At 39.3% G+C, this 27,153-nt stretch overlaps 1 protein-coding gene across 4 annotated transcripts in view; it reads left to right on the top strand.

The window, feature by feature from the left end:
- The first annotated feature begins 6,593 nt into the window (after positions 1-6,593).
- UNC80 (unc-80 homolog, NALCN channel complex subunit) overlaps positions 6,594-27,153 on the top strand; it is a 222,738-nt gene continuing 202,178 nt past the window's right edge. For all 4 annotated transcript variants that reach the window (XM_041737717.1, XM_041737715.1, XM_041737716.1 and 1 more), the window contains exons 1-6: positions 6,594-6,743; positions 7,742-7,790; positions 10,606-10,762; positions 11,595-11,896; positions 21,786-21,909; positions 24,861-24,934. In XM_041737717.1, coding sequence (XP_041593651.1) covers positions 6,652-6,743; positions 7,742-7,790; positions 10,606-10,762; positions 11,595-11,896; positions 21,786-21,909; positions 24,861-24,934 — 798 coding nt within the window. In that variant the 5' untranslated portion in view covers positions 6,594-6,651. The remainder of the gene's footprint in view (positions 6,744-7,741; positions 7,791-10,605; positions 10,763-11,594; positions 11,897-21,785; positions 21,910-24,860; positions 24,935-27,153) is intronic.

The following is a 27,153-nucleotide window of genomic DNA, read 5'->3' on the forward strand; positions in this document are numbered from 1 at the left end:
GCCTTCAGTCCAGGGCATGATCCTGGAGTCCCGGGATCGAGTTCCATGTCGGGCTCCCTGCATTGAGCCTGCTTCTCCCTATGCTTGTGTCTCTGCCTCGATCTCTCTCTCTCTCTCATAAATAAAAAAAAAAAATCTTTTTTAAAAAATTAAAAAAATATTTAATATATTTGGGTAATCTGTGTTTCCTTATATGTCTTTAACTTTCTTTTTATTGTCTTTAACTTTTTGAGTCTTTATCAAACAAGACTCAAAATGTTTATAAAAAACCAGGAGATCAGAGCTATGTTTTTAAAAAATTTTTAAATTTGGTTTTTACATTTAGGTCTTTAGCTCATCTTGACTAATTTATTTTTTGGTAGGGTTCAGGTAAGAATCTCAGTATACTTTTTTCTGTATAGAAACAACACATTATACTGTATCACATATTATTTCTTTATATTTCATCTTTTGAACTTTTTATTCTATTTTACTCGCTAATTTTTCTATCCCCATGTTGTTATCAACCACATTGTCTTAATTATTATATAATCTTATAATTCCTCAACCATTTCCTTCTTTTTTGAACTCTCTTGGCTATTCCTAATTTTTAAAAGGATTTAATTTATTTATGAGAGACACAGAGAGACAAAGACATAGGCAGAGGGACAAGCAGGCTCCCTGCAGGGAGGATCACCACCTGAGCCAAAGGCAGATGCTCAAACACTGAGCCACCCAGGTGCCCCTGTCTTGCCTATTCTTGACTCGTTGTCCTTCTATATGAATTTTAGGAACAACTCTTTTTAAGACTTTATGAAAAGTCTTGGAAAAACATTGTATTTTAAAAATAACAATATATCTTTATGAAAATGCATCTTCCTACCTAGGAACATGGTACTTTTGTAAGTCTTTATACCTTTAAACAATTTATTGTACTTTTTCCACAAAAGTATTAAATATTTTTGTTAGATTTATCTCTGGATACCTTACAGATTCTTTTGCTATTCTCTAAGCTGAGCAGACAAACCTTAAAATAAGTAAATATGACACTCAGAAAATGATGGGTTTTATGAAGTCAAAAACAAAGGATTATAGGTAGAACATTTCTGAAACAGTATAGAGAGGATCATTTTGGGCAGGTTAATAAACAGTCTTATAAGAGGAGGTTATATTTGAGCTGAGGCCTGAATAGTGAAAGGTGCCAGCCTTGTACAGGTATGAAAGAAAACCAAAAATTCAAGGTCTTGAAGGGCAGGTGCATCTAGAGCCAAGTGAAGCAGGAAGAACTGTATGAAATGCAGTCAGATGATGAAGACCCTTGCAAACCAGAGTAAGGAGCTTAAATGAGCATGGACAGTGGAGCTTTGTTTTACCCACTGAGAGCCTTAGAGAGATCAACTATTTGGGCTAAGGAAGCCCAAGACACACTGGACGTATCCATTCTTGCATGACAGAAGTGGCCTTCACGTAAATGTGGCCTTTCTTCTAAAACTCCAAAACTACAGCGTCAATGTATCTGTCATACAATTCTTACTGACAGACATAAGATAACAGCAATCATGATTCACATTTAAATTCTAATGGGTTGCCATAGATTAATGGTAGGCTCTTGTCAAAAACTGTTTTTATTACTTATTATGAGTGTTTTTATTACTACTAGCTCTCATGTTACTTGCATGAGAGCATTCTGAATTCTGCTTACTGAAGCGATCTTTTTTCCAAGACCCAGTCAGAGTTCTCTGTTCATCCTATCTGCCAAGAATGTTTATATATTCATCTGGCAACTCAACATCTGGCCACTATCAAAATTCACTCTTCCATTGAAAAGAGGATAACCTTCAAAGCTGACATATATTTAGCTACATCTGTCTGGATCTTTTTGCAATTTCCTTTCCCATGCTTTCTAAGCCCCAGCAGCCACCTTCTCTCCTGCTCACGGCCACTCCATCACTAGGCACCATCTTTGGGAAAGCTCCACATCCAATTCAGTCCTGCTCAGGGAGATAATAGCATGCAGTGATTACAACAGAGCTGGTTTATTAATATGATTGCGTCATTGATCAGATTAACCCAGTTCTTAGCTTTCCTGCACAGTATTTATCTGAATTGAAAAAGAAATGCATGGCATAAGGCAGTATAGATGAAAGCATTTAAGGAAGGCAGGTTTTTTTTTTTTTTTCCCAAAAGCCAAAACAAATATTTGGAAGCTTTCAAGTGGGTATATGAAAAGTAAACCATCATAGTAATCTTGATTCTCCACTAATGTGTGATTCTGAATGCTGATCTTGGCAGTACTTATTACAGATTTCTTCCACCCCTAGATAACTCAATGCCTTAAGGGCATTTGGAATTGGAAAGGACTATCAGCTCTTCTTCATCTTCTATCATCAACAGGGTAATTCTCTCATGTGTCCTTGAGCGGTTCTCACTTACGTGACCCATAGCACCTTTTCCAAACCCTTACAACTACATAACACTCAGTATTATACTAAAAACTTGGGGCAGCACTTTGAAGCTGACTTCATCATTTCCTTCATTACTTACTATGTAACTGCAGGCAAGTTATATAACCTTCATGTGTCTCAGTTTTCTCTTCTTAAAGTGTTGATGGTAGAGGTTTTGGATCAATTGATTGATTTAAAACAGACCTTGACATATAACAAGTATTCAATATGTCATATGCTATTAATATTTTTTCTGTCAAATGCTCCATTCCTCCCCAAACACTGCTTTTAAAAAATGACCATACTAATTACTTCACAGTTGACATAGGTCATCATGCTGAACCCTCTCATATGCTTATCCTTCGCTTTCTGCTAATTTAGCCTCTAGCCATTCTTCCTTTTTGTCTCCCATCTTTGGAACTATTCTTCTACCCAAAAATGATTAATGCTTCTGTGTGCCAGACATAGTATCCTCCAGAACCTTGTTAATTTATTATCCCCCTCTCTCAAATATCCTCAACATTTTCTTCTTCCATGACTAATTCTGGCCCATAAATATGTTCAAGTCTCTTAATTTTAAAAAATTCTGTAGCACAACAGATAGTTGGAAGATAGTTCGGTAGTTCCCACAAAGCATTAAAATACAATCCAGCAATCGTACTCCTAGGTATTTAACCAAATGAGTTCAAAACTTACATATATACCAAAACCTACACGTGAAATGTTGGTAGCATCTTTATTCACAATTATGAAAAACTGAAAACAACTGACATGTCCTTCATAGATGAATGGATAAACAAACTATGGTACATCTATACATTGAAATATTGATCAGCAATAAAAAGAAATGAGCTATCAAGCCACAAAAAGACATAGGGGAAAGTTAAATACATATTACTAAGTGAACAAAGCCAATCTGGAAAGGCTATATACTATATGATTTCAACTATATGGCATTCTGGAAAAGCTAAACTGTAGAGACAGTTAAAAAAAAATCAGTGTTTGCCAGGGATCAGGGAGGGAGAAATAAGTAGAATATGGAGGGCTTTTAGGGCATGAAACCATTCTATATGATTGAGAATGATGGATGCATGACATTATTTGGCAAAATCTGTACAACTACAATAGATACAGTGAACTTTAAACTATGGATTTAGTTAATAATAACATGAATATTGGCTCATCAATAATAACTAATGTACTGCACAAATGCAAGTTGTTAATAATAGAAAACACCAGGGATGCCTGGGCAGCTCAATTGGTTAAGCGTCTAACTCTTGATTTTGGCTCAGGTCACGATCTCAGGGTTGTGGGATCGAGCCCTGCATTGGGCTCCCACTCGGCAGGGGATCTCCTTGAGATTCTCTCTTTCCCTCATAGGCCCCTCCTACCTCTCTCAAATAAATAATCTTTTTAAAAATGATAATAGAAAAACCTGGACTAGAAGAATATATGAGAACTATCTGTATTTTGGCTTTAATTTTTCTGTAAACCTAAAAGAAATAAATGTTAATTTTTAAAACCTTAAGCTTTAAATATATCCTTTCACAGTAGCATCTAGATTAGTATTTAACTGCTAGAAGGCATACGCGCGCACACACACACACACACACCAGGGGGTAGGAATCTTGGAGGCCCACTTAGAACTCTGCCTATCTTACTATTCTATCCTACACTGTCAACTCCCAACAGCATCCTTCGTGGTAATAGACTAAAGTTGATGTCCCCTAGACTTGTAAATTGGTCTCTTTTTCTTTTTTCCCCCTTTCCATATATTTACCTGGATTACTTTAACTACTTCCGTGGTTTCAACTACTTTTTACACAGTGTTAACTATAAAAATTGATCTGTCCTACCTAGTTGAATCTTCTGAACCCCCATACCCGTATTTCTAGCTGCCTCTTCATGATATCCATTGGAATATCCAGTAGAGACTTAGGGAAAACTCATTAATGCTCCTATGGACCGCACGTAAAATAAGAACATAATTCTCCCTGTCAACTTCTGTTTTCGAATGAAATCATCATTTACTCGGTAGCTCAAAACAGAAAACTTGGGGCTTTGCTTGATATTTATTAAAGGCTTAGTTTAGATTAGGGACTCTCTTAAATTCTTTATAAGTATTAACATTTAATCCTCACATGACATCTCTGTGGGAAAGGTACTATTATTGGAAACCTTGGCCAAGAACCTTTCCCGGGGTATTGTATCTAGGACAAGGTAGTACTAGAGACAAAACTGTCTGGCTCAAGATCGAAGCTCTTAACCACTATGCTATCTAATTTTTTCTTTCCCCATACCCACTTGGTTATCGAATCTTACTAATTATATCTCTGCAATATCATCCAAATTCATCTCCTTATTTCTAACTCTGCTGTCATGGCCTTGGTTCAGCATCTCATGAAATATTTCTCTAATCTCCAGACTGGGGTTCCCATCTACAACTCTTGTTTATTTAAAATAACCTCTACATCCCACTCATACCAATTACACTTAAACGGAATCAAAAGTTTTTACTGCCCTATTTAAAGTCTTATCCAAACTTTGTAGCTTGCCATACAAAACCTTTCTCCATCCAATTCCTGCCCATATTTTCTGCCTTGTCCCTTTGTTTGTAAGTGAATCTGTGTCATGCCTCCCATGGTACCCTTTTCTGTCCATGTCTATATTCCTTTCAATGCTGTTGAGTTCCCTAAGAATAGGAATCTGTATAGCGTAGTACTTGGCATATAAAAAGGACTCAATAAATATGCATTGAATAAACTGTAATTAGACTCTATCGTTGGTTGTTTCAAAATTCCCATTAAAAGATTACTTCAAGAAATTAAATGGAGAATTTAATTTTGTGACTGAAAATGCCGACATATACCATATAATTCTCTCTATACAGAGTAGATGCACAGTAGTTAATTATACAGGAAATATTTCTATCTATTGAGATCAGGCCCTGGGGTCTTATTCTCTATTTCATGTGTTACATCAATATCTTTGTTCAAGCAGGTGTGTGACTGTATTTGTTTGCAGGTTGTTGGTTTTCTACTCCACAGCAATGGTTTTCAACTCCAGTTGCTTCATTTTACCCCCCCCCCCATTTATTTTGCTGCTAGATGAGACACCTAACACTAATCCATCTCTAAACTACGTAGAGCCATTTGACTATGACAACTGAAGGGAAATGGTAGATATCAGTGGGATGAATAGGGTCACCCAAGTACACTCATGGACTATAATAAACATTTCCTTTTTTAAAAAATTTTATTTATTCATTCATGAGAGACGGAGGCAGAGAGAGAAGCAGGCTCCATGCAGGGAGCCCGACGTGGGACTCCATCCCAGGTCTCCAGGATCAGGGCCTGGGCCAAAGGCAAGCGCTAAACCACTGAGCCACCCAGGTTGCCCTAAACAACATTTCCTAAAAGCCCGATTCGAACATTACTTCTCACGTTATAATTAAGTGATCCCCACGACTGGTTAGTTGGTGGACGTTCCTGCTTTAGCAGAATCTGGCTAGTTACCTGGGGTCACCATCTTAACATAAATTCTCACATGAGCAAACTTTCAAGGCAAGCTGGCTCCCTTCCTTGCTTGCTTACACTTCTGATCATTTTCATGTGCTCCTTCCGCTAAAACCCAAGGGTGGACTCCTGACCTCCTTGCTAGAGGTGCGAATGCGGCCAGGGTTAGTGACCGCTCTGCGGATTCCCGGAGCTCCTCCTCCCCCAGCCCGTGACAGGTCGCTGGATGCTGAGGTCGGGGAGCAGGACGGGGGACACTCCGGGGTGCAGCTGGAAGGCAAGGCCGCCGAATCCCGAGGCGGCCAGGGGCTCCGCGGGGCGAGGACCCCCCCCCCCGGGCCCGCCCGCCGCGCCCCCAGCGCCCCCAGCGCCGCGCTCCCGCTCCCGCGGGCCGGGCCGGCGCGGGCCGCTGTCCACAGTGGGAGGTGCTGAAAGCAGGGCGCGGGCGGGGGCGCGGGCGGGGGCGGGCGCTGCGGGCTGCTCGAGCGAGCGCCCCCTCCCCGCTCCGCCCCGCCGGCCCTCCCCTCCTCCGCAGCCGTGTTCCGCGCGCCGGGAGGGGCGGGGGAGGGGGCGAGGGACGGGGACGGGGCGGAGAGAGCCGGCTCTGCCTCGGGGAAGGAGGGGATGAGAGTTGGGGAGAGCGGCGGGAGGCGGCGGCGGCCGGCGAGGAGCCAGCGCTGGGTCCTGCAGTAGGACTCCCGGGAGCCACCATCATGGTGAAGAGGAAGAGCTCCGAGGGCCAGGAGCAGGACGGCGGCCGCGGCATCCCGCTGCCCATCCAGACCTTCCTGTGGCGGCAGACCAGGTGAGGGGCGCGGGGCGCGGGGCGCGGGGCGCGGGGCGCGGCGGCCGCCGGGGCTGGGGGCGCTCCCGGGCCGCCCGGGCACCGCCGCCGCCGCCGAGGCCGCAGCCCGCAGCCGCAGCTCCCCCTCTGGGGCTGGAGAGCGAGCCCTCTGCACCTGCCTGGAAAACACGCATTTACAAAATATTTCCGTGAAGTTTGGCGGCACGCAGACTGGCAGTCGAATAAATATATGCATTATTTAGGGGGTGGGAGGGCAGAAAGCCTAAGAAGAGGGGGCGGGGAACTAGGAAGGATAATTATGACTGGTTGTGCTCTGGCGTCCAATTCCCCCTCCGTCTCCTGCTGTAATTCCAGGCCGGTGACCTGTTGTTTTTCCAGCTCCTGTTTGGCGAATATCTGCTATGCCCACTTGTTAACCATTTTTGCTCGGATTTAGCCAGTGTGGTCTTCCTGGTTCAAGACCCCGAGGAGGAGGATTTTTGATAAGCATTTTTTTTTGGTTTTGTTTTGTTTTGTTTTGTTTTTTGTTTTTTTCCTGGAAAGACCTGAAACCTATTCCAATGACCAGGAAACAAGGTTTTCATCATCATCATCATCATCATCAATCATCATCATTATTATTGAAATTTATCAGATAAAAAATTGGGTCCTGGAAATCACAACCCACAAACTGTGTTCATTTTTAGTTTTTGATATAATTATACACACGAGCAATACACCACTCCTGACCATTGACGATTTGGAATCTAATTAGGAAAAAAAGTCTTTGGAATAAAAGTGGATACAGGAAATGTGGAGATCCACATCTCTTTCATATATGTAATTACACATGTGAAAGCAAATGTCGTCAGCTGTTCAACACCTGCTCATTAACAAGCTATAGGGAGGCATGAAATTTGAGTTTTATAGCACTATGTCTTATCCGTTGAAAAAATATGTCATAAAGATGCTGGTAATTTTACTTCTATTTATAACAACTATCTCTATTAATTTTTCAGTGCATTTTTGAGGCCTAAACTGGGGAAGCAATATGAAGCCTCATGTGTGGTATGTGATATTCACCATTTAATGATTATTTCCATATTTGGTGGGGTAATTTCAACCCAAAGAAAGGCATTAAACTGTACTGACTATAGATTAATTTACTCAGCAAATATTATTGAGCACTTACTATGGCTAGGCACAGTTCCAAATGATGGGATAGAGTAATAATCAAAATACAGAGTTTGCATTCTAGTAGCAGGAAGTCAAGCCTCTCCAAATAAGTAAAATACATAGTAAGCCAGATAGTGATAAGCACTATGGAGAAAAATGGATCAAGAAAAGAGATTGGGGGCACTGGCGGCTGGGGGCAGGGGTGGAGTGGATTCCTTGTTAAGAGCATTGGATAGGTAAGGTGCACTGCTAATGTGACTGGTAGACAAAACTGTGAAAGGGGTCTGGGAGAATAGGTAAGGGAAGAGCAAAGGGGAGGAGAAAGTCTAAAAGAACTTAGCCCAGAGTAGATAGGGGTAGAGCAGTAGAAGAAATAGTAGAGAGATAAGAAGTGCAATTTTTTTAAAAGTTTTTCTATTATTATTCATCTGACAGAGCGTGAGAGAGAGCACACAAGTAGGGGGAGTGGAAGGCAGAGGGAGAGGGAAGAGCAGGCTCCTCTCCGAGCAGGGAGCTGATGTGTGGGTGAATCCTAGGGCCCTGGGATCATGACCTGAGCAGAAGGCAGATGTTTAACTGACTGAGCCACCCAGGTGCCCCAAGAGGTCCAATCTTTAATCAACAATATCACGACTGTTATGGTGGAAGTTAATGAGATGAGTGCCCGTGAACTTCTCAAAGTCATAGCAGTTCTAAACTTCTGTGTCTTGCATGGTTTGTGCAAGCCTGAAAATAAATGATATAAAACAATTATGGAAATAATGCTACTAGGATTTATACTCTATAGAGTGCACTTGTCCTGAGAGGCAAAGGGAATCCCATGTCCCTAAAAATGTTCAAATCACGAATTGAAAACAAAAGACATGAAATCATAAAGCAAAAATGAAATGAACTCTTCATAGATTTCATTAAAATTTTGAACTCAAATAAAGGTCTTCACATTTCATATATTATAACCTAAAATTGGAAACCTCCCCATTTGGGCCTTGCCATGAAAATTTGCAAATGACCACATAGATGACCTTCTGGGAAGGAGTTCTGAAATGTGTTAGGGCCATTAAAAATGATGAAAGCCAACTACAGAGTTTTAAACACACAGAGACACACACTCAACTAGGGCTTTGTTTTATTCTAACTCCTGCTCTTCAAAGTTGCTACGGAGATACTTTTAAAATATAATCTTCCAGTAAGGACGTTTTAATGGAATTTGTTGTACTTACTTCAAGTTAGAGTAATTTGACACTTAAAAAATCACTGAGGCTTCCATAAATCATGCTTGCAATTATACTATCTTAATATCCTGACTTTTCCCTGTTCTTGGCAAAGATCTGGCATTTTTAATGTAGTCATACAATATCAAATAACTAAGTCACATAGATAGAGAAATAAAAATGTAGAAAGCAATTTTCAGGGTTTAAAAATAATGAGTTATATTAGTAATATTTAGGAAGAAAATGATATTAAGTACCCAGAGTGCCCTGATATTATAAAATAATGCAACTCATCTTCTAAACTGTATTCAGCAAGCCTGTATAAATTCTTTATAATCCTTTAATGCCCAACATACTCACCCTTTACTTAATGAATCCTTAGATACCTGAGGGCTGAAGAATTTAAAAGCATTTGGATCTGTCTTTATTTAGTTTAAAAACCAAAATAAAACCTCATCTCTGTTTACACTCCTTACTGAAACCTTAGCATGCCTTTCATTATGAAGGTGAATTTCTTATTTTCCTGTTTTGAACCACAAGGTAATTAGTTTTCTTTGGAATCTCTGAATGAAGCCATGTCTTTTTCTCTGATATCCTTAATAATACTACAGCTTGAATACTTGGAGTCTGTATTATGATCACCCTAGGGCACGCTTCCACGGTTTTCCTGATCACACGGGGCATAAAGGAGAAATCAGGCTCAGTTCACACGAGCCAAATATTTACCAGATTTATTTCAATATTTGGTAGCTATGCTTTATAGCACTTTAGAGTGCTATCCTCCTCCTCATTCAAATAACAACAACTGCCTAGGTCACATTCGTTCTGGGATGCTCCACTCTCTGAAAGTATCCCTGGCCAAGAGAGATGATTTAATAAACCAGCAAAGCTTATGACTTATTTCCCTCCAGTCTTCTCTCCCTCCCTTTCTTTTTTATTCAACAGATATATTAAGTATTTCTATGATTACAGGCATTAGGTGAGGAATGTCCTGTGCCAGGTTATTGACAAGGACATGAAATAATTCAGCGACCCTCAAATCAGATTTCTTGAAAGAGTTGTATCTTATTTAACATTTCTTGAACATTGACATCCACACTGTCCTCAAGACATTTTCTCAAAAGACATTTCACTTGGTTCCGCAGTTGCGACAGCCCCTTTGGATGCCTTAGCAGCATTTTATAAACTGTTACAGAATTGCCTGAATTAAATGTGGTGCTGTGTTCTTTTTTTAGAGGAAGCTAATTTGGGTGAAAATAAAAATCACTTAATAACTCAAGTCCCGTATTTTAAATCAAAAACCTAAAAATGATTAAAATGATTAAAAAGAAATTATCACGGACCCATGATAACATGAAATGCAATGTGAGTGTACTCTAAAAAATTTGATCCAGGGATTTGTGTCTTTGTAGTACCTCAGTCCCCAGTTTCTTGACAGTCAGGATCTTCAATTCCTTATTTTACATGATTTTTTTCTTCTTTTTGGGTATCTGCAGTCCTTTGAACGAGTGTTGGTAGAAAACAAGCTGCACGGCCTCTCCCCAGCCCTCTCTGAAGCCATCCAGAGCATTTCCAGATGGGAGCTGGTGCAAGCTGCTTTGCCTCACGTCCTCCACTGCACGGCGACCCTGCTTTCCAACAGAAACAAGTTAGGTTGGTCCCTCCGCATTGCTTCTTCGCGGCACACGGTCATCAGCACTTGTGGTAACAGCATCTATCGAGTGCTTATGCTTTTCGCAAGCACTGAACGCACATTATCTCATTTAATTCTCATAAAAGCCCCCTCACGTTGCTACCACAATGATGTCCATTTTCCCAGTGAAGGCCCCGGCTCTCCCATTTTTAAATTTTGAATTTTATAACTGATATGCGAATATATTTTCCTTTTTAACATTAAGACATTACAGGGGAGTTAAAGACTATCCCCCTTCCAAGATGAGTTCCAATCAGATTTCCCTTCTGCTCTCAACTCCCAAAGGGACCCCTTGTGCCTGGTAGTACTGTGTGTATGTGTATACGTGTGCAGAAAGACTCTTCTTTTTTGGATTATCTTGCGGATTGCTCGTTTGTGTATATGCTCTTTTCCATCCAGTTCTTTCCCCTTATTTGAGTCTCTGCTCAAATGTTCCCTTTATAGAGGGGGTTTCTTGGTCACACTGTCTAAAGCAGAGTCGTTGCTATCTTCAGAGCCTGTGCTCTTAACCACCTTGCTGCCTCTTTGGAGATATATGTGGGTATCCGACTGAGGAAGTATGATGCATGCCGTTTCTCCTCCTCTGACAGTACGTTATGCTGCAGAGATTGTAGCCAGTTAGAAAGCCCCAAAACAAGAATGAGCCCTTCTAGCAGTGGTTGAAATGCTAGTGTCTCCCAGGAAATCAAATGCAGAGCAAAGCAAAGATGTTCTTCCCATACCCAGGGTGGCTATCCATTGTTCTGGTAGCAGAGTTTGTCTTAATTTGACTGTGTGACTATCCCCATGCAGGCCACCAGGATAAACTGGGTGTTGCTGAGACAAAGCTCCTTCACACCCTGCACTGGATGCTCCTAGAAGCTCCCCAGGACTGCAACAGTGAGCGATTTGGGGGCACAGACCGTGGCTCCAGCTGGGGTGGCAGCAGCAGTGCGTTCATCCACCAGGTAGAAAACCAAGGTTCCCCAGGGCAGCCTTGCCACAGCCCCTCCAATGATGAAGAAGAGAACAATCGCAGGAAGATCTTCCAGAACTCCATGGCCACTGTGGAGCTCTTTGTGTTTCTGTTTGCTCCTCTGGTACACAGGATCAAGGTAAGGAGAGGACTAGTATTACGCTGATGGGGGGATAGAGGTGAGGTGGGCCTCAGATGGTATTTTCATATTTCCATATTTGGTTGTCCGTGTCTGTATATGATCTAGTAGCAAGCCAAGACATGGACGGCTTCCTTTCTATATCAAACCACTGGGCATTATTTCAAAAACACAGTTTGCAGCATATCATTTACCTACTGAAAATCTTCAGTGATTCTCCTTCTGCCCCAAGATAATGTCCAACATATTAAATATAAGGTATAAGGTCAAGGATGACCTTCCTCTTTTAATTTGTCATTTGCCAGTCCCTACTGGCATCTTCATGATCCAGCTCTGGGAGCCATTCCTTGAATATGTCCTTGCTGTTTGCTCTGCCCTCTTTCTTCTGTTCCCCTAATGATTTTCAAGCCTCAACTTCAATGTCATCATTTCCACAGATCTGTTCCTCTGAAACTCTCCAGGTAAACAGAATAGTATCTTTTTTGTATTTTTACAGCACCTTGTAAGCTATCTCTTTTATAATGTGGGTCTAGAGCAGAATTTTTTTTTTTTTAGAGCAGAAATTTTAAACGGCTTATATATACTGTGGACTTTTTGACAGTGTTGTAGAATTGAGAATTGCTTTTCAAAATATTAAAGTGTAAAATACAAAAAGTAGGATTACACGGAGACCAATTGTATTAAAATGTAATTATATACAAGTATCCCTTGGGTCTGAAAGAGATAATATCATTTGAAGTTACTGTGCCACCACTCTCTAGCTGTGTGATCTTGGTGATATTACTTAATCTCTTGGATCTTCCATTAGATACACTTGTGGATACCGCTAACACAAGGTGAATATATGTAAAGAAAGCATAGTCCCAACACATGGAGAGAAATCAAGATCTATTTGTTATTTCTGTGAATGAATAAATTATAGTGTTCCATCTGAGTGCTAAATTGAGGGATAAGAAGAAATTGATATACTCAAGTGTTCCTCAATAGAATATTTGAATCCTAATGTACGGATGGTTCAAGTTATATTTATGTGTGTGCGTATGTGTCCGTGTGTACATACATATAGATAGGTGGTTGTGACCATTAATAGTTACTATATGGAGAATAAAGTAGTAAGTCTTTTCATTCATTTTAGTTTTATTTAAAATTCACTTTCACTTGGGGCACCTGTGTGGCTCAGTCAGTTGAACGTCTGCCTTCAGCTCAGGTCATGGTCCCATGGTCCTGGGATCCAGCCCTGTGTCAGACTCCCTGCTCAGTGGGGAGTCTGCTTCTCCCTCTCTCTCTGTCCTTCCTGCTGCTCGCGCTTGCTCACTCTCTCAAATAAATAAAATCTTTTAAAAAATTGTTTTAATTCACTGTCATTTGACACTGTCCCATTGCTGCTAGGAAGAGAATTCCTAAAAGTGCTTTGTAAATTCCGAAAGTGCTTTGCATGCACTGGCCACGTTGTCCATGAAACATACTATATGTTGGCAAATTGAATTCAAATAAAATTTCAAAAGTAAAAATCTTTAAAAAATAATTAAAGAAGCATACTAAAAAATTTAAATGTCATGAAACCAAATTAAATGGCTACTTTAGGAGATCCCTGGGTGGCGCAGCGGTTTGGCGCCTGCCTTTGGCCCAGGGCGCGATCCTGGAGACCCGGGATCGAATCCCACATCGGGCTCCCGGTGCATGGAGCCTGCTTCTCCCTCTGCCTGTGTCTCTGCCTCTCTCTCTCTCTCTCTGTGACTATCATAAATAAATAAAAATTTAAAAAAAAATTAAAAAAAAATAAATGGCTACTTTAAAATCTTTGACTTTCCTTTTTTTTTAATCTTTGACTTTCCCTTTTAAAAAGTCTTTTATGATGCTTAGCCTTACTAAGGCTAATTGAATTCAAATAAAATTTCAAAAGTAAAAATCTTTAAAAAATAATTAAAGAAGCATACTAAAAAATTTAAATGTCATGAAACCAAATTAAATGGCTACTTTAAAATCTTTGACTTTCCTTTTGTTTTTTTAATCTTTGACTTTCCCTTTTAAAAAGTCTTTTATGATGCTTAGCCTTACTAAGGCTAATTGGCCTCTAATTGAGGCCATTCCCTGGCTTAGGGGGCCAGCAGGTCCAGGCTCCTGCTCACTTTCTCAGCCCCATCTCCCTCCATGTAGATAGTCAATAGGCTTTCTCTCCCTCACTAGCCTCCAAACTCTGAGGCTCGCCGTCACACTCACTCTTGCTCTCAAGTCCTGTGCTGGTTTTTCCTTCTGTTTGAAACATCACCATCTCAGGAAGAATTTTCCTGGCTACTTTAGTGCCACTAGCACATGACCACACATTTTATTTCCTCTTTGCACTTATCAGTACCTGAAACTATTTTCTGCGGTTGTTTGCATGTTTGTGGCATCACCCCCACTAGAACAGAATTCTTGAGCAAAAGGACATTGCCTATTCGGGTCACACTGTATTGCAATGTCTAGAATAGTGTCTGGCCAAAATGAAGTACTCAATAACTATTTAATAAGTGACTGAGTAAAACCAAATTATTATCAGAGGCCGATCCAGGTGCTAAGAGTAGTGATGATATGTAGATATAGTCCTTAAAATGGAGAGGACGGGAAAGAAGGCTTCTTTAAATAATGAGAGCCCATAGAGATGTCTGTCTGTGGAGAAATATCCTCTGAATTAAAAAAATGTGAAAATACAGTACTGATGGGAATGGCTGTAATTTCATTTGAAGACATGGCTGAGCGTCCAAGTCTTGGAAACAGGCCTGCGTTTGATCCTACGGTTGCTGTTCCCTACTATGGGACATAGAGCAAGCCTCAGTTTTCCTCAAGTATAAGTTGGACATAAGAATAGTTTCGTGGGGCAAAGTGATGAAACGTATGATAGTGCTCAACATTACACGTGAAAGGGTATTAAATGTTAGTTGCTTTTAGTGTTGGCATTTTATTGCTCTTCGTATTTTGCGTTATTAGTAGAAGGGGAGCCAGGTCCTCTCTTAGGGGAGAGAGTACACAGATAGTTTCTGGCTCAAGACCCTCAAGTGTTACTTATGTCCTGGAGCATTTATAAGGGAGTAATTGGAGCATTTTTAAGGGAATAAGACAATGCGTATAAAACATGGTACCATGACTAAATCATAATAAACAATGATTATTAGCTGTTATTACTAACATATTATTGTTTCATCATTTTATTATGACTATGAAGGGAATCTTGTTCCAGATGCTATAGGGAATAAAAAATATTAATGAGTCAATAAATTTCTCCACAAGGCTTTCTTTTTTTTTTAATCTTTTTTTTTTTTTTTTCTCCACAAGGCTTTCTCCTTCTGTGTGAGGTGTTTGCTTTTTTTACATGTAGTCAGGGAATGTATAGTCCTTAGGTCAGGGTTTCTCTGCTTTGGCACTGTTGTCATTTAGGGCCAAATAATTCTTCCTTGTGGGACATTGCCCTGTGCTGTGTAGGATACCAGACACATTCCTGGCCCCTAGTCACCAGATACTAGTATCACCTCCTCCTTTTGAGTTGTGACAGCCACAAATGACTTCAGACACTGCCAAATGTCCCCCCAAGTGGGTGGGCAGGGGGTGAGAATTGCCCCTGATTGACAATCACTGCCTTAGGTTTCCACCCTCCTGTCCCTACTATACCTGTGTGGACTGTTCCTCACCAGCATCATTTGATGTCCGTTATCTCCCTCTCCTTCCTTTACATTGTCCGTCGATATTCCAACCCCAGGTAATGACCCAATTGCACTTCTACCCCTGCCCCCAGATACTTGTACATTCCTGGGGGCAAATCACACGACCATCCAGACTGGTGTTTCTACAGAGTTGTGGTGTCCAAACTCTGTGATGCCCACCTTGTCATTCTTTTTCTTGACTTTACTCCTTCCCATTGCCAAGCAGCACTTCCATAGACAGTGCTGTGTGTTGGGGCTCTTCTAGGACTGGGTGCTGCAGGAGGTGTGGGAGGCTGAAATCCTGTTGAAACCACTTTCTAACTGGATTCACAGTCTCCTGAATTGTCTCATCAAATCCAATTTCAACACTAAAGTGATCTATGTAGATCTGACTGTATCACCAACATGCTTTCTACCAGGCCTATTCTCATGCTAGTCCTAGAATGCTTTCCTGCCCTGCCCTTCTGCCTAGAAAACTCTTCTCCATCCTTCACAACTACATTCAAGATCCATTTCTCTCTTCCTCTAGCTTTATGATAACCCATCTTCCCTCTGGTAGTCATCAGTTCTCTATAGTTAAGAATCTGTTTCTTGGTTTGTCTCTCCTCTCTTTTTTTTTTCTTTGATCATTTGTTTTGTTTATTAAATTCCACATATGAAAGAGGAATTGGTGGGGGGATAGGGTAACTGGGTGATGGGCACTAAGGAGGGCACATGATGTGTTGAGCACTGGGTATTATGCTGTATGTTGGCAAATTGAATTTAAATTTTAAAATTCTGCACATGAGTGAAATCGTATGGGATTTTTCTTTCTCTTATTTATTTCACTTAGTATAATATTCTCTAGCTCCATCCATGTCATTATAAATGACAAGATTTCACTCTTTTTTCATGGCTGGATAATATTCCATTGTGAATCTATATATCACATCTTCTTTATCCCTTCTTCTATTGATGGACACTTGGCCTGCTTCCATAATCTGGATATTATAAATAATACTGTAAAAAGTTAGGAGCACCTGTATCCCTTGGAATTGGTTTTTTAAAACTTATTTATTGGGTAAATACCCAGTAGTGTGATTACTGGATCATAGGGTGGTTCTAGTTTTAACATTTTTAAGAACCTCCATAGTGCTTTCCATAGTGGTTGCACAAATTTGCACTCCCACCAGCAGTGTGAGAGGTTTTTTTTTTTTTTTTCCACATCCTTACCAATACTTGTTTCTTGTGTTTTTGATTTTAGCCATTCTGACAGGTGTGAGGTGATATCTCATTGTGGTTTTGAATTTGCATTTCCCTGGTGGTGTGTGAGATTGAGCATCTTTTCATGTATTTGTAGGCCATCTGTATGTCTTCTTTGGAGAGATGTCTGTTTGTGTCTTCTGCCCATTTTTTAATTGGATTACTTATTTTTGGGGTGTTGAGTTTTATAAGTTCTTTATATATTTTAGATACTAGTCTTTTATCAGATATGTCATTTGCAAATATCTTCTCCCATTCGGTAGGTTGCCTTTTAGTTTTGTCGACTTTTTCCTTCACTGTACAAAAGCATTTTATTTTGATAAGAGTCCCAATAGTTTATTTTTGCTTTTATTTCCCTTGCCTCAGGTGATATATCTAGAAAAATGCTGCTATGGCTATGCCAGAGACATTGCTGCCTGTGTTTTCTTCTAGGATTTTTATGGTTTCAGGTCTTTAATCCATTTTGGTCCTTAACCCATTTTGAGTTTATTTTTATGTATGATGTAAGAAAGTGGTCCAGTTTCATTCTTTTGCATGTGGCTGTTCAGTTTTCCCAACACCATTTGTGGAAGAAACTTTTTTCCCACTGCATGTTCTTTCCTACTTTGTTGAAGATAATTGACCATATAATTGTAGGTTTAATTCTGGGTTTTCTGTATTGTTCCATTGATCTGTGTGTTTATTTTTGTGCCAGTACCATACTGTTTTGATTACTGTAGCTTTGCAATATAACTTGAAATCTGGGAGTGTGATACTTCCAATTTTGTTTTTCTTCTTCACGACTGCTTTGACTCTTTGTGGTCTTCTGTGGTCCATACAAATTTTAGGATGCTTGTTCCAGTTCTGTGAATAATGCTATTGGTATTTTAATAGGGATTGCATTAAGCTTGTAGATTGCTTTGGATAGTATAGACATTTTGACAACATTTGTTCTTCCAATCCAATTGGTTCTTCCCTTCCATGAGCAGGGACTGTCTTTCCATTTCACTGTGTCATCTTCAACTTCTTTCATCAGTGTTTTATAGTTTACAGAGTACTGATTTTTTCAGTACTCTGTGGTTAAGGTTATTCCTAGGTACTTTATTATTTGGTATGCAATTATAAAAGGGATTGTTTTCTTAATTTCTCTTTCTGCTGCTCCATTATCTGTGTATAGAAATGCAACCAGAGTTCTGAACATCACTTCTGTGATTTTAATTTATAACTGCCTCAAATATGTCACATGAAGTCAATCTAAAAATTCTGTCAAATTCTAAATTTAATTTAGTGAAAAATGCTGAGTATTTATTATAACTAAGGAATTTAAGTGTGATATCATTTGATCATATTCACTTATTCTTTCAATAAATATTTATTGAGTGCCTCGTCTATGATAGGCACTACTCAGAGTGCTAGAGAAATAGCAAGGAATAAAAATCCAAGTCCTCAAAGAGGTTTTTACAAAATCCAGATGTGTGACGTAAACAATTTTAAAATGAAACTGAAAATAATAATAATTTATAAATTCGATTTCTCTAAACTACTAGTAAACATGTTTAGAATTGTTTCATTCTGTAATGGAAACAGCTTTCAGTGAAAGCAAGAAATGCATCTGAAATGTGGAGATATTGATTCTACTGTGTCTGTGTCTTCTGATTTTTCTAAGGACCTTACTAGACCACCCACCCCATAGCTGTTTGAATGATACTGTCTTTTCCAGCTATCAACTTTCTGGCCATATGTGCATACGTAGCATTAGATGACCCACTGGAGGGGATTCCGGGAGAGGAATTAAGTCTATACATTCAGCCAACTTGAAAGGACTTGCAAAAGAAAATAGCAACATAAGAGGAGGCCACACATGCTGCAAGTGTTCAAGTCTAAAGAATGATTTGATTTAGCCCAATGTAAATGTAATATAAATGCGAAATGTAAACGATGCACAACTAATCAACAAGTCTGTATGATGCTCAAAAAAATGCATGGGCAGCCCCGGTGGCACAGCGGTTTAGCGCCGCCTGCAGCCTGGGGTGTGATCCTGGAGACCCGGGATCGAGGTCCACATCGGGCTCCCTGCATGGAGCCTGCTTCTCCCTCTGCCTGTGTCTCTGCCTCTCTCTTCGCTCTCTCTGAATGAATAAATAAATAAATCTTAAAAAAAAATGCATGAAGGAGATCTCAATTTGTCTCCAATAAATATACAATCCAGTTGGAAATATATCAAATACAATAAAATAAAAACTGTTAGTGAGGGCTAACATCAATAGAGCCAATGTTAAAGGCCAGGGTTTCTGTATAAGAGCACCTACCTCTGATGCAGCATCCACTAGTATTTTATTTGTGCTGAGATTACTTATGAGGAACATGGAAAAGGACTTAGCTCAGAAGCTATGAAATCATCAAAACCAGGTCAACTGAGATTTGGATTTCTACATTTCTGGAGACAAATCTGATAAAGTTTGCTTGCTTTAATCATCTGCTTGCTGGATCTAACACCACATGTAATGAATGCTATGTTCCTTTAACTTTAGTTCTGCCTGTCAGGCTGTTTACTCTGTATCTCTAGTTGAACATCCAACAGGCATCTCAAACTTAACACGTGTGTAACTAGGCTCCTGATATCCCCATACCTGCCCCTCCTTCATCTTGCCTATCTTTATCAAAGCCTAAAATCTTTGACGCCTCTATAGACTGTTTTCAAAATATATCCACAATCTACCACTTCTCATTCTGCCCTCTAAAAACACCCTCCTGTAATCATCCTCCACCTAGATGATAATAATAACTTCCTAAACGGTCTATCTTTCTACTCTTGCCCTTTCTTGAACTATTCTTAATAGCCTCAGTAATCCTATCAGACATACATCCAGTAATGTCACGCCACTACTCAGAACCCTCTGGTGGCTCCCCGTCTTACTCAGTAATTGCTGAAGCCCTTACAATGACCTATCAGGTCCTACATTTTTGGAACTCAACAACTTCTCTGACCTTATTCTTTTTATCTACTCTTCTACCATTTACTTGGCTCCAGGCACATAGTCTCCTGGCTGTTTCTTTATAAACCAGACATATTTAGGACCTTTGCACTTGCTGATCCCTTCTCATGGAATGCTTTTTCTGAAATATCTACATGGCAGCTCCTTCATTTCATTCAGATCTTTTTACTCAAAAGCCGCTTTCACAACAAGGGCTTCCCTGGCCATTCTGTCTAAAAATGTCAACACCTTGCAGACATATCCCTTCGCCTGCTTTACTTCTCTTTTGCACTAGAAGAGCAAGGATTTTTGTATGATTTGTTCACTATTCTAGCCCAGAACCTAAAAGAGTACCAGGTATACAGTAGGTGGTCTATACATATTTGAATGTTGACCGAATTTGGTCAAGTGCTTTATGTACTTTCCTAACCCCTCCACAGGGGATCCTAGATACTTTCCCATCATAGGCACTGCTAGAGCACCAGGATCCCAGTCTCTTAGCTTACAAAGAGGCCCCTCTGTATCAATGTGTGGATTTTACCAGCCTTTCCAACTGAAATTTCTTTGATGCTGAGCCACAATTATTCACCCTTTGCCGGATCACTTTTCTTTTTTTTTTTTTTTTTTTTAATTAATTTTTATTGGTGTTCAATTTACCAACATACAGAAAAACACCCAGTGCTCATCCCGTCAAGTGTCCACCTCAGTGCCCGTCACCCATTCCCCTCCAACACCCGCCCTCCTCCCCCCTTCCACCTTTTTTCCAATTTCTTTCTACTTCTTATTCTTCGAGAACATTGGTTTTTAACCATGACTACAGATGAAAGTCAGCAGAGAACTTCAGAGCCATTCTAATTTGATCGGTCTGGGCAGGGGAAGAAGTGAGACCTGGACCTCCTAGATTCTAAAAGCTCCCTACGTGATTATAATATGCAAATTAGTGTTGGAAATCACTGCCCTAACTGAATTCCTGGATCTCAGTTGTGTTCACTAATCTGTGATCACGTTGTCTGCTTCCATCTCTGTTTTTTTTTTTGAGAGGCTGAGTTGTTTAATTTATTTCTGTTCTTTTTTTTAAGGTTTTTATTTTATTTCCTGTTAGTGGCTGAGTTGTTCAAAATGTAATTTCAGAATGCCATATATTTATACAATATACTTATACAATATGACATTGCATTTAAACATCTCAGCCTCTCAAAATGATGTAATGATGAAGTGGAGAATGTGCTCCCTGGAAGAGACTTTAAATTATAGATAAACTGAGTGAGTATGGGTTGTAGGGTCAGTGCAATTCAGCAAGTACTTATTGAGCTCCTATTGTGGACCCAATTTCTAATGCTGTGTTAAATAATGTGATGATGCCAGGTACTTTGGAAGGAGGAGAATGCCTGATAGACCTTCAAGGAATTAAAGATTGCTGAGAAGGCAACATTACTGACAATAAATTAGAATTGTCTAAATATATGTTCCTGATTCCATGAAGGGCGAAAATAAGAGATGGCCTGAAGAAGGGAAAGTCAGAATAGCCACTATCTGAGGATATTGATTTAAGAGGGGAAAAAACCATGAAGGGCGAAAATAAGAGATGGCCTGAAGAAGGGAAAGTCAGAATAGCCACTATCTGAGGATATTGATGTAAGAGGGGAAAAAGAAGGACAATTAAATAAGTAAGAGGAATAATAATGATAGCCACAAGAGATCTGCCAAGACTCTTGAAAAAAACAGGCCTTGATCACTGCTAACACAAAACAATAACTTGTGTTTCATGCTTTGTCCAAAGCTGCATTTTAATTATTAGTTTTGCCAAAAGCAGACCACCGTGGTTTCCATAGTAATTGTGGTGATAACTTAGGGCTACTGGTTTACCCTAGAAACATTCATCTGTGTGATGAAAGAAGGTCTAGAAGATCAGCCTACTTTGACAATAATCTTGTGAATGATATTAATCATTGCAATGACTGGATCCCTCCATCAGTTACAAGCCAGGTATTGGACATAGATCTTCTCTTCCTCCAGGAATCTGACCTTACGTTCCGACTGGCCAGTGGGCTTGTTATATGGCAGCCCATGTGGGAGCACAGACAGCCTGAAGTCTCTGGCTTCACAGCCCTGGTAAAGCCTATCAGGAACATCATTACAGGTTTGTAACTTGGACGTCCAGTGCGACAGTCTTAGCAGACTCTCTCATATGCAGAAGTAAGGGAGATAGAATGATTTGCCCTTAAGGAACCAAGAGGTTGAAAATTTCTCCAGGGAGCCTTTTTAGTACCCCAGGCTCAGGGCTCCGTCATGTGATGAGAAACTAAACCGGGGGCACATGCTGTTGAGTCATGTGGCTTTGAATAGGTCATTTCAATCCTGTGCCTCAGTTTCCTCCTAAGTAAAACAGGAGTTAAAATATAATATTGCTAGTAATTATGAGTTGTTAGGAAGAATAAATGAATTAATTATATGTAAAATTACTTAGAATAATTCCAAGCACATAGTGAATAAGCTGTTATTATAATTATATCATCGTAATTATCATCATAGTAGACAATCTTACAGGTCCTTACTAATCTTCGTGTTTATTTGCTATCAAACTGTTTCACTATAGGAGTTGTCTAATGAAGTGATCTTATTGATGAATTGTAGAGAGACCAATACTACCTGAAAGGCTCATGCGTCACTCCAGATCTCTTTCTTACTACATATGCACCTAATCTGAGTGTTCTTATTTCTTTAAAAGGGAGAAAATAATACCACCTTATATGGGCTCTTAGTGTGGAGTCAATTAGAGTCCACATAAAGTGCCCATTTTATAACTTAAATAAATTCTATCCTTCTATGCCCAACCAAACTTTTAGCATTGATAATGTTTAGAAAGAGATAAATTATATGGTACATCATAGATGTATGATATATTTATATTTATATATACATATGTATGTATATATAATTTGCATCATAAGATTTTTCTGCAGACAGTGGAAGATTATGCATGTAAAAGAGCTTCATAAGGGGAAGGAAACCACAAAGAAGTTCCTCTGTATTTTCCCTCATAACATAACTTTGCAAGGTACATAATGTGTTAAAGGATTTTCTAAATAAAAGAGTGCCATATTATTCATGTAAATGATAAGATACTTATCATGACAAATCATGCTTACTATCATAAAAGATGAAATTTTTCATGTAGTAAAGGCAGACTAATTCCAGGATTAATGTGTATAATACATTAACCAGTGAAATAAGTTATAAATTCAAGAATAACATTCTGTCATAAGGTTCAAATAGCAAGGAGCTAAATAAGTAACGATGTCATAGCCAGAAGTGATCTATTTCAGATTCCATGGATGGAATGAGGTTAATTTCATTGAATTAAAACAATTTGAGAGTGAAGACAGATGTACAAGGTTAAAAAACTCAAAAACAATAGAAATCGGACAGAAGAAAATAAAATGTGCTACAGTAAAACAAAACTATTACTGAAAAGGACATATCTTTATGTTGATTAAGGAATCTTTTTCATGTTTTTAAGTCATCACTTTCCTTTTAAATGAAGAGGTCATTTTACATTTAGGTCTCTCTCTCTTTCTCATTACTATATAAACTATTATTTAACAGATGTATTAAAACTATTAAGAAATCATATCCCTCATGAATCACTGGGGCTGTTCACATCACCATCCCTTTGCTGCTGAGATGATATTCACAGTGAGTTCTTTTCCTCTCTACCTGATGCCTGTGACGTGAAATGGTACCCAGCATCTGAAGTGAAATTAAACTCAGCTCAGATACATGACCAGAAGAAAAATCATGGCATGTGCATAACACCCCTAGGTCTCTTGTTTTGTGACCTTGGTAAATCCCTTTCTCAACATCTGTTTACTCAGAATTCTGATATGGCATGGTCATCTTCACTTCCCACTGTTCCCAGTCCTCAGGAAAAGATGTAACTGACTTGAATCTTTCCTTAGGGGAAGCTTCATGTGGTCATGAAAGCACAGCTAGAAAGCCTGGGCTTGAACCTTCACGTAAGGGTCAGATGATCTTGGGCAAGTTAAACTTTCTGTGCCTTAGTATCTTTATCTGTAAAATGGGTCTAATAATATACTATATGTCTGATAGGATTATTGTAAGGGTTAAATGAGTTGAGACAGTAGTCCCCCCCGCCTTTACCTGTAGTTTCACTTTCTGCAGTTTCAATTCCCTGTGGTCCAAAAGCAGATTATTTAATCCTCTTCTGACACATCGTCAGAAGGTCAGTAGGAGCCTAACACCATGTTGAAATGCCTGTATCCTTCCCCTCACTTCATCTCTTCACATAGGCATTTTATCATCTCACATCATCACAAGAAGAAGGGTGAATACAGTACAATAAAGTATCTTGAAAGAGAAAGAGACCACATTCACATAACTTCAGTTACCGGATATTGCTATGATCGTTTAATTTTATTACTAGTGATTGTTGTTAATCTCTTACTGTGTATAATTTATAAATTAAACTTTATCATAGGTATGTTATATGTAGGAAAAAAACATAGTATATATAGTATCTACAGTTTGAGGCACCCACTTGGAGGAGATCCCCCACAGACAAGAGATAAAAAGCTTTAAAAAGGATATAGCAGGGGGATCCCTGGATGGCACAGTGGTTTAGTGCCTGCCTTCAGCCCAGGTCATGGTCCTGGAGTCCCAGGATCGAGTCCCACATCAGGCTCCCTGCACGGAGCCTGCCTCTCTCTCTGCCTATGTCTCTGCCTCTCTCCCTCTGTGTCTCTCATGAACAAATAAATAAAATCTTTAAAATATATATATAGCAGATATTTGGCACTACATAGATGTTAACTACTATTATTTTTAGTATTGCCAGATTTTTAGCACCCTCGCCTATTGAGTCAGACTGAAGAGACGAAGAAATCTACATTGTTATGATAACCTAGAAATGTGAAGGCTTTTAAATTGGTTATTTGATTTCTGTTACAACATATGCTATTAAATGACTTCTTTCAAGTGATAATGATATGTTAAATTTTTTAAAGACGTGAGCTGATGAATAAAATGAGCTTATCATAATCTTATAAAATTTGTGATGGCATTTCTTGGCAGCTAAGAGAAGCTCCCCCATCAACAGTCAAAGTCAGACCTGTGAATCACCAAATCAAGACACAAGACATCGAGAGGTGAGTTTATTGTGTTCGTGGGAAGAAAGGAGGTGGTCATTTCCTGGATGTGTGCAGTGAAGTGTGAAGGATAAGACATGAGTTCTAGAATGATACTACTTGGTTTCAAAGCAAGTTTCTACTGCTGAATATAAAACTTTAAGCAGTCTCAGGTTTTCTGTCTGTCAAGTGTGGAAAGTAATTTTATGCACTTTGCCAGTGTGGGAGTGCTGAAATAAGACCATGTATAACTGGTGCTTTATCTTTGTGGCAAGTATAATCAGTAGTGCTTTATCTCCATAGCAAGTGAGTAATCAATAGTGCTTTATCTCAGTGACTAGTGTGTAATCAGTAGTGCACTATCTTGATGGTTAGTGTGTAATAAGAAGTGCTTTATCTCAATGGCTAGTGTGTAACCTTCAATAAGTGTTAGTTATCACTATTTATCCCACATTAATTAAAGTGTCACCTTGTTCTCAATTATCAAATCTCCTAATATTCTTTAGGCACGCCTAATAGAGCTAAGAAAATGCTGCAGCAGGTGGGGAGGAGGGAGTAGAAAGGAAGCATAAGGTATAGTCCTATCCCTCAAGAAATCTAAAGGTTAAGGAAACATCAAGACTAATCCCTGTAAGAGAAAATGAGTGGGAAATATCAAGAGAAAATGAGTGGGAAATATCAGAGAGGGAGACAAACCATGAGAGACTCCTAACTCTGCGAAACAAACAAGAGGTAGTAGAAAGGGAGGTGGGGGGGTGGGGATGGGGTGACTGGGTGATGGGCACTGAGGGGGGCACTTGATGGGATGAGCAGTGGGTGAGATGCTATATGTTGGCAAATCAAACTCCAATAAAAAAATATTTAAAAAAGACTAATCCCTATAAAACAGAATGTGCATGATAAAAAGAATATAATTCAGTGAAAATTTTTCATGCAACTCCTTGGTTTGGAAAAGAAAATGAAGGCCAGGGTAGTTCAAAGCCACATAACTATGTGTACCACCATTAACTTAGTAATGCACTTCTAAGTCAACATGTGCAAAATACAGTTTGCTGCTTTCCATCGACACTAGATCCTCTTTCTAACTGATGCATTACTGTCAGCAGTGCCATCATGCTTTTTACCCTTAAAACCACAAGTTTTGGAATCCTATTATATCTACTATTTACTGAACATTTGCGAAGTAGAGACGCTGTGATTTATATGCTATATTTTATCTATTCTGATTGTTTTTCACTTTTCGCATATTTGAAATCCGGTGTTTAATGATCTTTGGCCTCTTAAAACCTCCCTGCCTGGTAGCAGTATTGATAAGGTTGTCATTTTCATATGGTTGTGCGGCATGAATTTGTCATTTCCAGCCTCTAAATTTGCAGAATCCGGATCAGTGGCTTAGAAGAATATGTCAGAGGGAATAGTGGAGCTCTCTCTTTTAAGGAATAGCATTCTTAAGAAATAACATTTTTGACACAGAGGAAGTTACTCTACAGAAAAACATATATCAAACACTCCGATTTAAAATTTAGAAATTTCAACCATACCTCTTCCAATTTATTTCACTTACATCTTTTTTTTCCGTATACACAGGATGAATATATAATCTAAGGCTATGCCTATATAAATCTAAGATAGTGCTTTTAATAAGTATATTAGAAAAAGTCCTCACTGGTAAGTGTCCTAGTTGAATTAACACTTTTTTTTCTTAATTGAACATAAAATAATGGTGTGTCTTCTAACTGATGACGTCTTAGAAACAACAAAATAGGTCTATTTCATTCTCCTTCCTCTTCTTGTTTGATTTCTTGCTGAGTCATCTTGTTTGATCTTGTTCCGGTGCTCAGACTTGCTCTCTATTCTCCACGCCCACTGCTACCCTCTAAATCCCGGCCCTCATAACTAGATTGCAGCTGGAACCACCTAATTGGATTTTTCTACCTCTAGCTTTTCCTGCTTCACATAAATACCACTTAATAATGCCTGACTAATCTTCCTAATGCATCATTTATTTATTAACTCATCATCCCACAGAGGCTTATTATATGCAAGGGTGCCGTTCTTTCTCTATATCCCTTGCTCCCCGGGAATCTGTAGTGGATTTATTTTGCCATCACCTCCGGACCAAACTCCTCTCCCTGCTTCTCCATGACTCTACTGCCTGGCATCATTTTTCTTCAGTGACCTTGTTTACCCTTCACTAGTTAAGCACTGCTTCTAATATACAGAGCATGCTGCTTTAGCCT

The sequence above is a fragment of the Vulpes lagopus genome, chromosome 22 (assembly GCF_018345385.1).
Source record: "Vulpes lagopus strain Blue_001 chromosome 22, ASM1834538v1, whole genome shotgun sequence".
NCBI lineage: Eukaryota > Metazoa > Chordata > Mammalia > Carnivora > Canidae > Vulpes > Vulpes lagopus.